Below are 18,175 nucleotides of genomic sequence, written 5' to 3'. Positions count from 1 at the left end.
GCCCGAGGCCAGGAGTCGGACCTGTGGAACAATGTGTCAAGGACTGTAGCCTCTGTATATGGTGCGCCTGCTCTACTGACTGAGGTTACATCATTTGCTCCAATAATCTTAACAAGCGTTAAGAGTTGTTAAAAAATCGTTAAACAATTAAGTAACCTCTGATACTTAATATTTGAAATGATCTGTTAAGAGTGTAAGTAGTAGTAGTAGAGCTTACTCAGATCATCATCCTTTTCATTTAAATAGAACCAATATGGTATGGCCGAAATGCCCATCAAATACACTCTTACAAACTCTGGACGTTCTAATTTACCGTTGTTAAAATGCAATACATCCTCACATGAAAACAAATGTATCGTACAAAGAGCCAAAGGGACTTTTCTGAGAAGGGTCAAGGATTGTTAGGTCAATTGGTTTCGGCTTTTTGAACAATTTCAAAGTATTTTGTGTTTACAGTGGGGACTTCCTCTTCCTCTGCACGCCTCTGATGGGCGTCTTTAAAATGCAGCCCCCTGAGACGCTGTGAGGAGAGGCTGGGGAGCTGTAATGAGACTGGCACAGACAGACTGGCAGACATGTAGAAATGTATGGTCACATACTTGAGCTAAAAAAAAAACACAAGTTATGACACTGAGGCTGGTAAGTATGAATGATATCCACAATAAAAACAGTGGTAACATTTCATTTAAAATCTATAAATATGGCTGACCCTGCACATAATCACAAGGGAAATAATCACGCTGGTGTTTAAAAACTGTGGCTGTGTTTTTATGGCATTTGTTTTTTTTTCTTTTTTGGAGGGGGACAACTTAAAACCAAATAAATATGTATGAATACTTATTAACTTAAACTCTGGTGAACTTGTGTTACATCAGCATCATTTGGTTTCTTTCGAAGTGTTTTAGTCAAATATAAATTCATCGGATGAAAGGATTAGTACTAAAAATGGACACTGATGGAAATATTGTCTGAACATCTTAATGTCACAAATTACTTTAAAGTAACATAGTTTAAATCTCATATTAACGTTAGATCAAAACATATACATGGATACCACAGCCTCTATTACTCTACTTATATCGGTCTGATTTAGAGAAAGTGTGCAGTCATTTCATTAACACGACAGTAGAAACGCAGATTTTTGCTTTAAAAAGGCCTAAAGATTCCTTTAGTTTGTGATTCATAGAAAACACAAATGGTAAATTACGCAGCTCAGGTGTTTTAATACACCAACAAGAGAGGGTCCAAACAGAGAGATGTCAGAGGATTTGGAGGCAAAGCGTAAAGTACCCAAATAACGTAGTGTACTAAACACACACGATGACAGCATTGTGTGTTCAGCTGCACACACTTACACACACTGCAGGAACACATAGAACTATCTCCTCTCCGGACCACTAACCCCACTGATCCAGCAGAAATCTTCCACTGGCTGACAGAGGGGAAACTAAACAAGTCTGCAGCTTCTTGTTTCAGCCTCTGCAGACAGGGTAATACCAGTCCTGATGCCTGGTGCCGTTTTGCCGCCCAGCCATGCAGCTTTGTGGTTTGTCTGCACAAACACAGCCCAAACACAGCACAGTGGGTACACACACACAGAGTTACCAATGCTGTGCTTTGAGCTTAGTGCTAATCTGGATGTATATCACTACTGTAGCTGACAAAATACACAGAGCCATGAATGTTCAGGTACACACACACACACATATATAACCCCTCATACCTCCCTCACTGGAACACTGAATAGGCCTCATTCAGACTTACCATCATGCTTGGCAGCCTCAGCAGCAGCTCAATCTTCTTACTGATGGGCTGAAATGGGCTGAAGTGCTAAGCCTGTCTCCATTTACACAAAGACATAAGCCACTCTGTCATACAAGTGGTCAACATACGCTGTGGAAGGCAGTTGTAGCGTTCTTGTCTTTTTGTCCATTTGGGTTGCAGACATCAGTGAAACGGCTCATTTAGCACATTAGAGGGTGTGTGCCATGATTGGGTTAGGGGGAAGTACGAGATTTCCAGTGAGTCTCTCTCTAACTCTCCCTCCCTTGTCTACTTATAATAACACTCACACACACACACACACTCACACACACACAATCTTTTTGGACTGGTTCCAGACAGAGGGGTCTTCGCTTCACTAGCATGACATCAAAGGCTGTTTTATATCCCTTTGGCTTTGCATGACGTCAAATCCCCCTCCAGTACCACCACTCCAGGACCCATCGCTCCTGTTTGAGGAAAGGGATTTTCCTACAAGATAGCAATTTTTTTGTCTCGCCTCCCTCAAATGCAATTTGTCTAAAATGTTTCCTATAGCACTTGAAAGAGATTTACAGGGCTTTAGGTTTGTTTCTACTCAAGTTGTCACTGGTCCTTTCTGTTTTACCAGCACTAGATTTAAGAAACAGAGCCCACAACTTTGTACCACTTTTATTGCATTCACTGAATTAGTTCTACTTAGTATGAACTGGGGCCGGACCAATATGGTATTGTTTTGGTCGATACCAATATCAATACTGGGGAGAAATAAATCTGATACCAATAAATCAGCCGATATCTTTCTAAGATCTATCTTCCATCGGTAGAGATAGATATAGATATACACATTTATTGTGTTTGTCACTCATATGCAGTTGTTAAACATTTAAGGAAAATATCTCCAGTATAAGAAAAACAAGATGGTCACTCAACTGGAAAATTAACTGTGCATGTATGTGCATCACCACTCGACACTCTGGAGAGTGATAATGCTTTTTGTAATCTATATGGCACACTGCTGGTGACAGAGAACTGCTAGTGTAATACAAAGAAACCCAAATGAAATGCTTTTTGACGGGTGACTATATCTAGTCATATCAGAGAAAAAAATTAGCCAATACTGATATACTTGATATACTAATATCGGCCGCTATGATCAGCTGGCCTGATCAATAGATCGGACTCTAGTATAAACTGGCTGCTAATGTTTACTGTGACATTTTTGGGTGAGAAATGTATGTGCTTTATTGATCAGTGCTGACAGGCATAAACACGAGGCTTGCACCAAAATGTGTTACCAGATTTGTCAAATGCCAAACATCCAAATGAGAACCTTAAATCATCCCAGGAATTAAAACAGCAGCTCGATCCTTCATTTCAATATGCTGACAACTGGGTAAAACTCTTAGTATGTGTGAACAGACTGAAGCATCTACAAGACCTTTTTGATAGAGCTGAGCTTATATCAATTTGATTTCAAAAAGAGGAAATTCTTAAGAAGAAATCGCCATTAAGTTGTTTTTTGTCAATCAGTGATCAGTGGTTGTAAGTAAACTTTCTGAACTCTTATGTACCCACCCCATCCTCTTAGAAAACATTTCTTCAGGAGAAACTACACATATGGTGCAAAACAAAGCTGAAAATAAAACCAAGCTGCTAAAAAAAAAAGAAGCAATAATTAACCAGCTACTTCCACAACACAATTGGATCACAGGATAATATTATGTGTTTCTAATTCAAGAAGTATTCAGGGCCAGACAGAACTTGAAAAAAGAGTAGCATTAAAATACTTTTATTATCTTTTTTTTGATTTTCTTTTAAACCTAATCACTGTCTGATGCGTTATGGGAAATGGTATAGGTAGCAGATGGCATGCTTCATTATTACGAATTGAAACCCTAATATCATATACCATGATCCCCTCATAATAAACCTATCACATGAGTAGAGGGACTAATGCTGGAGCTTTAATGCAACAAAGACCGTAGTCAGTGTCCGGCAAAGTCGGCAGCAGCTGCTGAGAGCTGGCATCCTGGGAATGTGACAAACAGGAGAAACACAAGGGGCAGCCCAACTGTCTTCAGGTTCATACTACACACACTAACCCCCAGTACACACATACAGATAAATACTCACACGCTCTGGTCTTTCTTTGGTCACAAAGGTTAATGACCATCTGCTGCTGTGCATGTTGGACAAAAATGTATGAGTGGGAAATCCTATTCCTAACCATGACAAGACATGACAAGACACCTCTGTTCCTCTACGAAACACTAACAATCTATTCAAAAGAGTGCCAGTCAGAGTGCCACTGATTTTTTTTTCAACCCTTTGATTTTTCTAAGCCTGAAAAACACTGAAATATTGTATCTGATTTCTGCCTGAAGTTTTAAATATTCTTGGAAATGCAAAAGTAAGGATCGCTTTTATGTCACTCTTCAGACTAATAAAATAAAAATAAAACAGGGAAAAATCCTCAGACTATGTTAGCTAACACCACTTATACTGCTGCAAACCTCCTTATTAAAACAGACTCGTATAAATAACAAAAATGTGCACATACCCTGTTTTTGTTGAGCCGAAAGCAGTCCATATCCGCAGCCTCAAATCCTGATCATTACAGCCCTGAAATCAAAACTCCAGTGGCTCTCTGAGTATCTGCACAGCCGGCTGAGCCAGCATACGCTATCCTACCACATCCTGTGTTCCTGCTCACATACCCATACACACAGCGAAAACGCACACACGACTGTTCCCCTGACAGGACTGAGGGGAAAAGCAGATGAAGTGGAGTCTTTGAAAGAGAGTTATGATAATTTAGCTGCACTGGATGAGCAGGAAAATGAGGAGTGTCGGGAAACTTTGAGGGGGAAAAAAATAAGTGTGTGTGTGCTTGTACATGTGTGTAAGGGGGTGTTCCATAGTGGGACAGGGGGGCATCTGTTCCTGCCCAAAAAAACACTTGTGTGGTAGGAAATTGATGTCACACTGGGGGGTTATAAAGAGATCATTTAAAGAAGTCAAAGAGCCCAAAAAAACCACTTGCATTGAATGACATTTCCACACAATTAAACCCACAAAAACCGAATATACATACTCAACTCTTTAAAATGTCTAGACTCAACTGTCATAAGAAAGAGAAGGCAAACTCTCATTGTCTGTTCCAGTTCAATGAATCAGATGTGGAAAAGAAGAGGACAGACAGAGATGGAGAGAACACCAACAAGGACTCAGTGACCCGGAGACAAAGCAAAACAACAAACTTAAAAAGGTCACAGAGAAGCCCGGGAGGATGGGTCATGTGTGTGTGTGTGTGTGTGTGTGTGTGCTTACCTCCACTATCTCTGTGCAGGTCTGAGTGACAAGGTGCTGCTTGTGGGGATCTACGACAGCCACCTGGACCAAAGCATTGGGCTTTCTGTCTCTGCCTGAGGTCACCAGATCCTTACAGGCTGCAGAGAGGAGGAGAGTAAGAAGAGAGACAGGAAGGGATGGAGAGAGAGAGGAAAATATGCAGAGAACAGGAGAAGAAAGGAGAGAAAGGGATGAGAAGAAGAACAAAAAGCAAGATCAGAAAGGAAGATGATTTGGAGAGACCCTAAAGGTGCACAAATCAAATGCTAACACTTGAAAATGACAATAAATGTGATAGAAACATGGCTCAATAGGCAGAAAGACAAAAAGCTGGCGATCCCAGCTGTCAATGAGCGAGAGGCAGGGTACACCCTGGACTGTTGGCCAGTCAATCAGAGGGCAGATTTAATAAAAACATTATTTTTTTTAAAAGCAGATTGTCAGTCTGGCCTGCTGGCTTTCAATGATAGGAAGACTTTTGATCCCATGATTCCTTTATAGGAAACTGATGCTTCCTGGTTTTGAATAGAAATGGCCCCTAACAAGATAACTCATCAAAGGAAATTGAAGCATCTTTCCTAAACAAACGGTACGAATCAGAGACATCCTAGTTTTCTGACTGCAGTAAAGTCAGAAAGAGCAATGTTGCATTTTAGGAACTCAAATAGCAAAAAAACCACCTCCCCCTGTTCTGAACTTTCAAATTTGTGTTTGTGCATCTTTGTGTGAGGGAAAAACTTTTATTTCTGTGGTTATTTCTTGCTGACCTCTTACCTAGACAATGACACCATATGGAGTTAAATCGTTCTATTAATGAACATTTGTTTACTCTCGAATACAGTAATCTCTTTGGATCCTTTCCAAAAGCTGCTATCTCTCTTCACAGCACGATCCTGGCATGTTGACAGCAATTGATCTGCTTCACAATGCCCGGTCACTTTCACACATTATTTTGCATAACTAAGTCTTGGATAATATCACTATGGGTGAAATTCCATTAAAATAACAGCACGAGCAGAAGATTACTTCTTGGTGTGAATCTCCATCTTCAGTGGCAGGAAGTTTAACAGTTAAGCAACTCAACAGCAACAAGAGATGAAAGAGGTTTTTGTCTGAGGAATTTAAAAAAAGTGAAGTCAGAAAAAAAGTTAGACCAAGAAGTGAAGGGTTCAGAAAAAGGGCATCAATAGCTCTGATGCTTGTATGGAAGAGATCGTTCTTTCCTAAATTTTTAAAATAGTTTGTCTGATTATTAAAAGATAAGGAAACGTGTTGTTTTTCCAGTTTGCAGAAATCAGTCCTCCAAAGTTGTAAATGAACTGCAATTTGTTCAGAGACACCTACAGTACGCATCACAAGGTTAACCTTTGTTCATACAAACCCAGAGTGATCCTCATCCATTGTAAAGCTAAGATTTAAGCAGGTTTAGGTTTGGTTTTATCTTTTTCTTTAAATCTTGCTGAAGAGATGTTAAACGCTTTATATGCGATTTTTTGATCCAGCAGATGTCGACCTTGAGCATGAAACCAAAACATCTCGCGCTGCATTGTTGTGTTAGCATGCTAATGCTAGCGATCTTTATTATATTCGTATCTTCACACTGCATGTAAATTTACCCGCAATGACCGTGATCTAGAAACGCTTACGTGACATTCAGTTAAGCAGTGAGTACAGTATGTTATTCTTCTTTTCTCTAGTCCCTCAATTAAACAACTTTTATGAGCCGGGATGAGCCGGCCGGCCGTCCGGGCGATGTAAACAAAATGAAGATAGGACTCCGAAAACTCGGAAAGCATCACAGACAGTGGGACTCGGGTGTCCATTGTAGACAGTCATGACTCACAGAGTTATTTTCAGAGGATATACTTGATTTCTATTATATTTAAGTGTGAAAAATCGCATATTAAGCCTTTACAATATACACTAGGTTGTTGCCATACTTTTATAAAAGAAGAGGATATTGTCACACTCATGATTTCCTCCTCTGTTCAAATATAGGTATTATTGTTATTAAAGGTGCACTATCTAGTTTTGGTAGAGAAATGTGAAAGTTGGAGAAGTGCACAGATTCTGTGATATATGTTCATAACTCGAAACACAAACTACGGTGTTTTATGACATGGTGGGAGGCCCGCAACAGTGAAACCGTAACTCTCCTGGTAGCTTTAAAGCTCCAAACAGTGTTCCAGGGATTCATTTTGTCCTTTGAATAAAGTGTTTGTATTAAGTTCAGAAAATATAGCATAAAATTGTTAAACTTCTACAACTTTCAAATTTCACTACCAAATCTACACAGTGCACCTTTAACAAAGTGTTATCAGATAACCACATTTCTTACCATTCTTTCCTAGGAGCACTGAACGCACCTGTATGTATGTATATATAAATCGTGAGAATTGCCGAAGTTTAAACCTCGGCCATACTGTACAGTAACTAGGGATAAAAATGTTCAGCAATAACCAGAATGCATTGAGCTAAAACTGCAGCTCATTACAAATCAAGAATTCTAATTTTTTTTGGTCATTATATCATACCTAAAGGTGAATATTGGTTTTCCTCTCTCGGTGTATATTTCAGGTGAATTAACAAAAAAAGCAACGACAAGAGAAATAACACAAGAAACTCAAATTTGATGTTATCTTTTCAGTTCATAGAGTTTTAAATTAAGGTGTAAATACAATTAACCAATTACTATAGTGTAATGTTGATACAAAACATATAAGGTGGCACATAAGGTGACGACTGACACATAATCAAATTAGCTAATTCCTCCAATCCATCTGAGTATGTCTCCACAAAAGATTAACAGAGTGTTTTCCCTTTAACTATTCAACAATTTTTTTCTTTTTTTCTCTTTACATCCTTGAGCTTACACTTGGAGTTTTTAAGAGAATTAGGAAAAGCGTCTGCAGAAAGGGCACCGCCACAGCAGGGGAGCGTGGGGGCGAATAATGAAGGGATCGAGGGAATAACTCGCTCTAAATGGACTTTAGTGCATGCAGCTATTACAAGGTAAACCCTGAAGTACGTCTTACTGCTGCTGTTCTGCTGCAGATATACAACGATGGTAATGCTATTGCAAAGAATCAGTTTGTTAATCAGGCTAGTTTTAGTGTTCCAAGTTTATATATTCAATGAATTTATTTTCAGTATAAGCATTTGTTACAGGAAACATTTTTATTGTTCGAATGTTTTTGGTCCTTTACATGAGAAGTCCAGTGTGGACTATAGGTTTCTGTACCAGCTTGAAACAGTTGAACACATTTATAGTATCCTGCTCATCTTAATGACTTTACATTTGAGGCTTTAATGCAGCATGGTTGCACCTTATAGAATTGAAAAACCACTCCGTCTTCCAAAGTGGGATTAAGAGGCATTGATCTACAGGCTCCAGGTTTTCCCAAAAAACCAGAGGAAGTAATGACAGAATAATTGAAACATGGATAAGGCGGATGTGATCTGGTGTCTCAATTTCTCCTTGTGCTGTGTGTTTGTAACAGTAATTGTTTTTTTGTTTTTATTGCATGTTTAACAGCCTAGTGAGGTTATATGCAATCAGCCAACTGAAGACTGTTTTGATGACCTAGACATTTCCATATTATGTTGGAGCCAGTGCAAATGTTTTCTGGTCAGACTTGTTTATTGGACAGAACAGATGCCCTTTGCAAAATGTTCATAAAGCTCAGCTGGCATTTTATGTGTAATCACACTACACCTTTACCTCTGCACTTTTAATCTTGTATTCTAACAAGATACCAGTCGAATACGTTGTCACATTGTGGCTGCTAATAATGAAACTAAATGGAGAAAAATTCTCTTTGGACAGAAAATGTGCGGAAAAACTGACCTCAGAACTCCTACAAATTACCAGCTGATCAACACTGTTCAAATGCAAGAATCAATCTGTTCGTCCGAAAGACAGATTTTTAGATTATTTGGACGATTAATGAGGGAGAGTGACCCCTCACAAATAGCAGCCAATATATCAACAAATCAGAATGGAGGATTTTTTTTTTTTTCCCTTCTTTCTTTCTTTCTTTCTTTATTAGGATCCCCATTAGCATCAGCACATGCATTGGCTATTCTTCCTGAGTAGAAGAACTGACTATCACTGAAGAGGGGAAAAAAATGCAAACACATTAACAACTGGTAGTAGCGCTGTAAGATCCAGAGCCTTTAATCCTCCTAGCAAAGGATAGAAGACTGAGTTGTTGCATATATTGCAGTGTAGCAGAGCTCGAGCATGTATTTCTCTTAGGGGCTCTACTGATCCCATGTTCCTGTTCACTCTTCATGATCCTGATGCCGAATCCTTTGGACTCACATTAAAGACTATCTCAAATTTGCGTATTCAGAAGGAAGGCTGAAGCAAAGGAGTTTTCTTGCAGGTGAAGACAAAAACCAACATGCAGAAATATCTTCACAGACTCTGATATTCATACCAATGTCATCGGTGTGCCTGTAGTTTAGGGGTCTAATGGGATACTTCTGTCATTTACAGAAGATATAATGCATAGATAAAATTAACCTATTCAGATATGCAAACAAAGAGCGTAATCTTGTGCTCCAGAGGATTCCAAAGAGCTCGGCCTTTTGTGTTTCAGCCAGTTTCATCATATTATCACCTATCTCAATATGTTGCCCTAAATTTCACAGGCTCTATTCACTTGATGTGATACTGACAGTCAGCAGTCTCACAAACACAGACACACACACACACACACACACACACACACAGGTCTTGCAGATGGGATAGTGCAGATACGCTGCTGTCTGTCCCCATCAGACACTTCAGGGGGACATATATATGACCGGCCCGAGGGATCTTCCCTACTCAGCTGCACAGTTAACCACTGACAAACTGGTGATTTAAACGGGACTGGGTGCCCAACCATGCATCACCACGCTGGCTCTCTTACAGGGATATGACACTTGGACTGACCCTGTAAGGTTAGAGCTATCATGATGCTGGATGGGGGTGGCAGGAAAGGGAAATACAGAGGGCGCCAGAGGGAAAGGACGAGGGAGTCCCTCAGAGAGACATTCAGAGCTGGAGGAAGGAAGCAACAGTGAGAGGGGAGATAATGAGGGAAAAAAGAGGAGTATGGCATATATAAAGAGAAAGAAAGAAGCGTAATGGATTAAAGTTCAGGAAAAGAAGGCCTTGAAAGTTATTTTATTTGTACATTTTTTCGTCATTTTTTATTTACCGGCAATTACTTGTCTAAGCTTAGGTGGAAATTAATTCAACAATGTTGTGGTTTGCAATTCTTGTCAAGCCACTCACCTACTGAACTATACTGAGACTGATTACTAAATTAACATAACAATTGAGCAATTGGAGTAATAATGTCTGCCCACCCTCGGAAACTTCAATTACGATGCTTTATTTATTTTCTGTGATTGGACTATACCGAGCTCTTTCAAGATGAATTTGCAGGAAATTAGTTTTAATGCACTGAGCCTCGGAGAACCCACAATGGATCCAAATTTCATTTAATCGCGAGGGGTGCCCTGGGAGTTGCCACAGGAGACAGAAAATATGTTCATCTCCTTAAGATGGTTATTCATCACGATAATTATTTCAATGCTTCAATTAGTTTGACAACAATATTTGCATGTGCCACCATTTGGCACACCTGTTTGATGGTCGGTCTGGGGAGAACGGAGAGAAAAACAAAGGCTGTGGGTGTATTGATAAATGTGCCCATCTGCTGCAGAGTGCTGCTTATCACTCATGTTAATTTATATAAGATAGTGACAAGTGTACAATGTTTAACGATTAACAGACTTCAATACATCCCCTGTATTCATATGTGAATGGAGCGTCATGTTTAAAAGGAATTCTGCATAATTCAAAGCACATTGGTTAAGCTGCTATTTAAAGCACATTTGCAACTTTCCTTTGAAAGTATGTGCGGAAAATGTAATTCCAAGATCTTTTGTACTGTTGACATTGACAACATATTTTAAGACCTTGTAATAGCTGTCAAAAATTACCTTAGACATTTTTTTTTTCATTTTCAATACTGCAAAAAAAAAGAGCTTGAAAAGGAACAAAAAAAAAGTCTTTAAAAGCCTTGAAGTGATAAGTAGTAAGCTTTTTCATTTTCTTCAGTTAATCGTTATTTAGAATTGACCTGACATTCAAAACTAAAAGCCTTCAGTTACACTGACATTCAAATTTCAATGTGAGCCTATTTTCACCTTCTCAATATCTCTAAAATCTGTTTTGATATGATGCATAACGATGCAGGGACACTAGTTCATGTATTTGTTACCTTTTGGTTGAATTACTGCAATTCTCTTCTATAAGGCTGCCCTAGTAAGTCTCTTCAGTTGGTCAAAAAAGCTTCAGCTGTCTCTTTCACATTTTCCCTATTTTAGATTATAAACACTGGCTTGCTGTAAAATCTAAACCGTCTTCACATCTGCACTCTTGAAATAATCTAGCTAATTTCAGGAGGACTGCTCCAGATATTCTCCTGACCTGGCTGTTTAACATTATGCTCCTCACAGCAGGACACTTTCCCTGTCAGCCGGAAGGGGGTAGGGGATTTCCGAGGTCAGACGTGACGTAAAAAAAAAAAAGAAGAGGAAGTAGCAGACGGAGCAACAGAGTCCGCTATACGATGCTATAATGGAAATATTTTTAACAGTTTCAAGCAAAATCCGAGTATTGTGGCTGCTAAGATTGGAGAATGCCCCAAAGAGACTAATCAAAGTCCAGATAAGTCTGTTGATTTATTGAACAAAGAGTGAAAAATCATTCTGAATAAAAAGTCCAAAAGATGACGGCAGAACAACATTGGCATCATCAATAAGCCTTCACACATGTGGATAACCTGATGTGATAACAGAATATTGAGTGAAACATTTTTAAACAGGAGTAAGGCTATCGGAGCGTCTAATGTAGAGCTGATGAAATTTGTCAAAAGAGCAGAAACTGAGGAACCAATAGCCTAGCAGTTAAGTCCCACACCCCATGTATGGAGGCTATAGACTTCATCGCAGCAGCTGTGAGTTCCATGTCATCTAAGCTTTTTCCACCCAACATTTCCTGTCTCTCTTGCGCTACCCTATCTAGTAAAGGCAAAATTTACTTCAGTGTGTGCCAACTCAGAATGCAGCCGGCACATTTTTAACAGGTTTAAAAAAAAGCAAGCACTAATTGCTGCATTGGTGTCCTGCTCCGAGTAGCTGTTGCTTTTGGGTTCTCTAGCGGATCAATGATTATTGGTCAGCTATTTAAAACTGTGCAGTCAACATCTACAAACCAACCCCACCTCTTTCTCATGTTATCTAGCACTGCACTCTACTGAGGGATAATTCAAATTCTGATTAATCTGACACTACTTTTGTGCTCCTTGCTGCAGAAAATAACCTTCCTGAGGAATTGAAATTAGCAGTCACTCCTATTAAAGGAAGCAACACACAAAAAAAAATAAATATTTGATGTCAGTTATCTTTAACAATTTGCATTGTAACCTTGCCATTGAAAAGTTTGCATGGGCTGTCATAATTCAGTTTTTGAAAGGTTTCTCTTTTGTCCTTTATAAATCCATTTTAATCACACTGAGCTCCCTCTTGGGAAATAAAAAAGTGTGACACAATCTTAGCTCGCCTTGAACTTGTCTTTTGACTGAGAGGTAGCTGCTAGCTAACTCTAAGACAACAGGGGCAAGTCCAACTGATTAATTAAAGTTTCCATGGACAACAATTCATTAATAATACAATGATCAAAAAAAACATATTCCCTTTTCTAAAGGTATTTTAGATATTTATGTATTCATTTCACAAAGGTTGATAATGTTAGCGGTAAAATATGCACATAACTTAGTTAAAGACTCAATGGATGAAAGAATAAATGTTCAAAACAAAACAAAAGTTCAAAAGATGAACTGTACACTTAGCATACTCTGAATGAAGTGCAAACCCATGACCTGCAGTATAACCTGAGATTATACTTGAATTGAATAAATATTAAGAAACCAAAGCAAGCATTACAAAGGCTTGACTTGATTTTTCTGCAAAACATATACTGTATATGCATTTATATATCTACTTTATGTTCAGATAAAGCAAGCAGTGCAAGTTTAAATCAAAGACTTCTTTTCAGCCCCACACAATCAATCTACATAAACTGTGATCATATGGTTCAGTGTAAACTTTTTGTCCTTATAATGCAATAGAACCATTAGGGGTTTGAAGCATCATGAGGTATTAACATGCAGTTTGAATACGTTGCAAGCAATTTTTTATAGGTCAGAGTTCTGTTACCGAGCACTGCCCAAACCAGGAGTTGATCGAGTTGCATAAGGGAGGAAACAGTTGTGGAATGATCATCCGTTCTTAAAGTACTGACATTAAACGGATAATGTAGTCCTTGCATATGTCATGAATGGTTGGAAAACAAGGAGAGGTGGACCCAAGTGCAGAATATACTAAAAGTATTTAATAATCAAAAATGGCAAACAAAACTTACTACTAAAATCAAAAACAGAAAAACAAGGAGACACCAGTAGACTGACAACTGACAAACAACAATGAATTCACAACACGAGGGAAGGAACACAGACTAAATAGACATGGGGTAATCAGACACAGGTGAGACCAACGACACAGGTGAAGACAATGAGGGCAATCAACACAGAGGGAAACACACAGAGGCAGGACAAGAAACACTGAGGACAACTATGACAAATACATGAAACACTGAAGACACTGTTAAACATCAAGACACACTAGAACAGAGAGGGACACAAGGATATGAAATTACAAAATAACACAGGAAACACTGAAGACTAAACTCACGAGGGAAAAACAAGCAACGCTAGGGAAGAACAGGAGAAATAAAAACATGGAAACCTAAACTCTGAAATACAAAACTAAATAAGACCAAATCAGGACAGAATATCTGTATATAGACAATCTCCAATTTAATGTAAACAGAACAGTAGGAATTTTTCAGTTTCAGTCACCTAAATTCCGATCTTTGAGGCTGTTAGTCTGGTTTTTTAAAGACTAGAATGGTATCTGAATTAGAATTTTTGCTTAAGAAAACTTGACCTGTGCCACAATTAATTGTCTGGAAATATTATTCCATCATCTCTTTTGGATTAAATATGAATCAGGCCTCCTCAAAAAAAAATATAAAGGGTTCACTCTCCTTTCTTTAAAATGTTTTCTTTGTGTATTTTTTGTGTTGTCGCCTTTAACTACAGTTGGAGTATGTGTGTCAGAATTTAGAGATATTAAGGATCTCTGAAGATGTGGCACTAATTTTATCTTACATCTGAATTACTTCCCGCTGTCAGCAGCATCTGCTCGTTGTTTTTCTAGGACTGTTACATTTGGTTTTATTTGAGTCAATGGGCATAGGAGATGAAGCTTTTCTGTGTTTCAGGGCCAGGGAAAGAGGGACTTCACATCGCTGAAAGTGGGACCATGCTGGAAAGTCTGTATGCCCTTTATCTATATTGCTAACTAGGATGCATAGTGTGTGATTTATTTACTTTCAGATCTTACGTTGAGTAACATAGTAAATAAAGGACTTACTGAGGCTGAATTCCACCTTAGGCAGCTTGGGTGTTAGCATCACACCTGAAAGACAGAAAAAGAAAGATAGAAAATGGAGTGGAGTTGAGATGAAAGTAGAGAGAGTGAGAGATTAAGGAAGGAAAAAGGGAAGGAAATTACAACAATGAAATAAGCAAAGACATACAGTAACAGTCATTGAGAGTGAATCAATACCTTGACTTTTATGGTTTGACTTGACCCAATCAACCATCATTTGTTAATTTAAACAAACATTCATTAAGTATTTCAAATAATAGTAATTTTCCAAGGTTTCAATTAGTGTAACACACTCTAATAAAGCCATCTAATGGATGAGAAGGTAAATATGTGTGTCAAGAAGTTAAATAAAAACAGGCAAAACAACAGGTTAAGGTAATGTGGTAAATGACAACATGTCCACAAACAAGGTCAAGTTAGTAGAGTGAATGTACAAAATTGCAGTCATTCAGAATACGCAGTGATTGGCAACATCGTTCCTTTGTTTTCATTTCAAATTATGCAAACACACCCTGCAATCTTTCAGAGTGTATACACTGTCCTTGTGGCCTTACGCTGGATGAGTAGTGGACTGACTGCTTATATCATGAGTCACCAGCACCATGTCTCATTCATCACTTCCCCAGTCTGACACACAACCATTCAAATAGATGCAAACACCTGCAAAATTATAGAAGAAAATTGATGTGCTCAAAAATACCACTGAATGGCGTCTTTGTTCTTCCTCGGTTTCTTGGACACAATTGGCCCCTCTAAGGCTCATCAACCCCACTAATGGGCGTCGGACACTTGACGCTTACTGATGTATGGGAGCCATGGGACGTAGGTAATAGTCATTTTAGGTAATTATGATCCTCCATAAAGTCTAAAAGATGATTTACCTGTGTTTTATAACTAAACCATTCACCACACTTTGTTGGCAGCTTTTATGTCTAGTCGGGTCTGTTTATTTGTAACGCCTTCCTTCAAAATACTTGTTTTTAAAGACTTTACGAAGAGAAGGCCTGCTTGGATCCGGCTTCACAATAATCATTCCACAAAATTATGCAATATTAAGGTAACAGAAAGTGCCAGACAAGACTGTGTGGGAAAAAATAAAAGCTTCCCGTGCTGTCTATCCTAATCTCGCCAGTAATTATACTGCCATGTGTCTTCAGGGACATTTTCACCACAATCTGCCACCACCGCTTTAGCTATTATAATGTGTTAAGCCAATAGAAAAGTCCCCTCCAGTTTTACACATCCAACTGATCAAACTCGACTAAAGAAACTAGTTTAGGCCCCTTTGACAAAAACTACAGACTCATTAAGTTGATCTTCTCAGACAGATGCAACATCAATGACTGCTTCTGGATGACTAAGCCAGTCTGAGGTGCCTGTTTGAAATATGTTTACCTCCTACCTGAGAGATTGAACCTTATTAGTTAACGTTGGGAAATGTTAATTTTTAACTCCCCTAGTAAATGTGATATACCCAAGGTTCAATATTAGGGCTTCTTTTATTATTTAACATGCTTCCGACTAAAGACTAAAACCTCTTCCTACACTACTATTCCAACAACAGGGGTAACTGTTTTAGGTAACAGCTTCATCAGACAGTGCTTGCTCTCTGAACAAAGATTTTAACTGTTAAACTGACATCACATACCGGATAGGAGGGATTTTCTTAAACTCGATTGATCATGTTCGACCATCCCAGTTTAAGAAATACACTTAGACTTGTGTCTGCAAATTTGCTTGAGAAGGTCAAACATCTTTGACACCCCTTTGTATCAGAAGAGGTTAGTTCCATGGTAAAGAATGGTTATCTCCTGAAAAACCTTGAGGAATTAAATCTGTATTTAGAATCTAGAAACAGTCTCCATGTTTTTGTTAATCAATCGCTTTTTCCATGTAAACTTACAGATGAATAGAACATTTTTTGCACCTTTAGCAGAAAAAAATGGATATATCCACAACTGTACCATAGGTATTCTATTCTAAAAGACTCAAAGAACATAAGCACGTCTGGAAGAGTATTGTGATTGTATGAAGAGGGGAAGCTTCCTTTACATGTCAGTGGAGGTCAAGAGGTTTTTCTCAAAAATCATCACAGATTCGGTGTTGGTCTGGGAGCTTTTGTTTACCTCATGCAAATACAACTGTGGAGCTGCCCAAGGTCACTGAAATAATCTGAAATAGAGTGTATGGAATAAATTGGAACATGCTCTTGGGGCTATTGCATACTAGGCCGGATTGTTTCGTCCTTTGCACGAGCATAATTGCTCCCCCCTCCCCTCTCCCCCGCTGGTCTGGATTCACATTAGTAACATCGTTTTGAGCCTGAACATACATGTGTTCATAGTCTGATAGTGCAGGCAGTGTGCACATAGTTGGTTTGCAAATCGGACAACAATCAGAAAGAATAAAAGGCAACTATTGTGACTCACAAGCCGAGTACATCCTGCTACTGTGGATATTTTTGTTATTTCAGAGACGCCAGAGACTCCTCCTACTTTCACATGTACCTTGCAGTTCAGAGGTCAAAATGGGAACAGGCTGTATAGATTCTAGGGTTTTTGAAGTGACAGGAGCTGTTTAGAATTACATCATATAGAAGTCCACTTCCTTGCTTGAGCATGGTGGCTGTCACATCTCCTGCAGAACATACTCATGCCCCGAGACCATCCTTCAAGCGTACTCCGGCACGGTCCCCTAGTACGGTCCGCTTATGTTCACACTGATCAAATAAACCGGACTTTGGGATTAAGTGTACTTGAGAATTGTACTTCTTGTAGCTCGTCATCTCCTGTTGTTTGGCACTTTTTCAACATGACGATGACTCTGAACATTTTACAAATTAAACTGTTACGTTCTTAATAAAATAAAGATGAAAGTGCTGCAAAGCCTATGTTTGTGGCCTTTCCTCTATGGAGGAGGAAAACTAAAGGTACAACTTGAGTAGCGCTCTAATCAACCACTCAAGCAGGTTATCCTCTACCATTGGAGTAAGATTGACAGGACATTATTTCTCAGAACTTGGACACTCGAGGCCAAGAAGGCGCATTGCAGTTCATAAAAGCAAAGGAGGTGGTACTTATTAACAAAACAGTGTATATTTGATGAATCAAGGGTGAACCTTCTTTGCAACCCTCAATTCATGCAAAGTTGTCTTTTTGACTTAATGTACTTTTTTTTGTGACATGTCTTTTTGTTGTTACAAAGCATATCTTCGATACATTTCAGTTAACGTATGTATTGACAGGTTGTGTCCATTTATGCTAAGTAAGCGATTTTAGCCCTTTAATTCATAAACAAAGGGTTGGATGGTTTTAACAAGTATAGTTTTATAAAACTATGATAGCACTCTTGTAAAGTACAAAAGGTTGGATTAATATACTACTTATATCAAGTCTCTTCAAATACCATCTATTGCATACTACATAATACATTTTGGAATAGACTGTATGACTAGCTGAATTTTAACTGTAACATATGGTCTGTG

The 18,175-nt window shown here is 38.7% G+C and overlaps 1 protein-coding gene across 4 annotated transcripts in view; it reads right to left on the bottom strand.

Moving 5' to 3' along the window:
* The window catches only part of inpp4b (inositol polyphosphate-4-phosphatase type II B), a 137,307-nt gene that overhangs the window by 112,931 nt on the left and 6,201 nt on the right, over nucleotides 1–18,175 (bottom strand). For 2 of the 4 annotated variants that reach the window (XM_065957099.1, XM_029276189.2), the window contains exons 2-3: nucleotides 14,674–14,718; nucleotides 5,095–5,213 (exon numbers count right to left, since the gene is read on the bottom strand). In XM_065957099.1, the coding sequence (XP_065813171.1) occupies nucleotides 5,095–5,213; nucleotides 14,674–14,718 (164 nt within the window). Of the gene's footprint in view, nucleotides 1–1,764; nucleotides 1,786–4,324; nucleotides 4,554–5,094; nucleotides 5,214–14,673; nucleotides 14,719–18,175 lie in introns of those variants that run through there. The other 2 variants (XM_065957100.1, XM_065957101.1) reach the window with 2 other exon arrangements.

Source organism: Labrus bergylta, chromosome 1, assembly GCF_963930695.1.
Source record: "Labrus bergylta chromosome 1, fLabBer1.1, whole genome shotgun sequence".
Lineage (NCBI taxonomy): Eukaryota > Metazoa > Chordata > Actinopteri > Labriformes > Labridae > Labrus > Labrus bergylta.
Note: the sequence above shows the minus strand (reverse complement) of the source record. Positions and strands in the feature narration are given on the sequence as shown.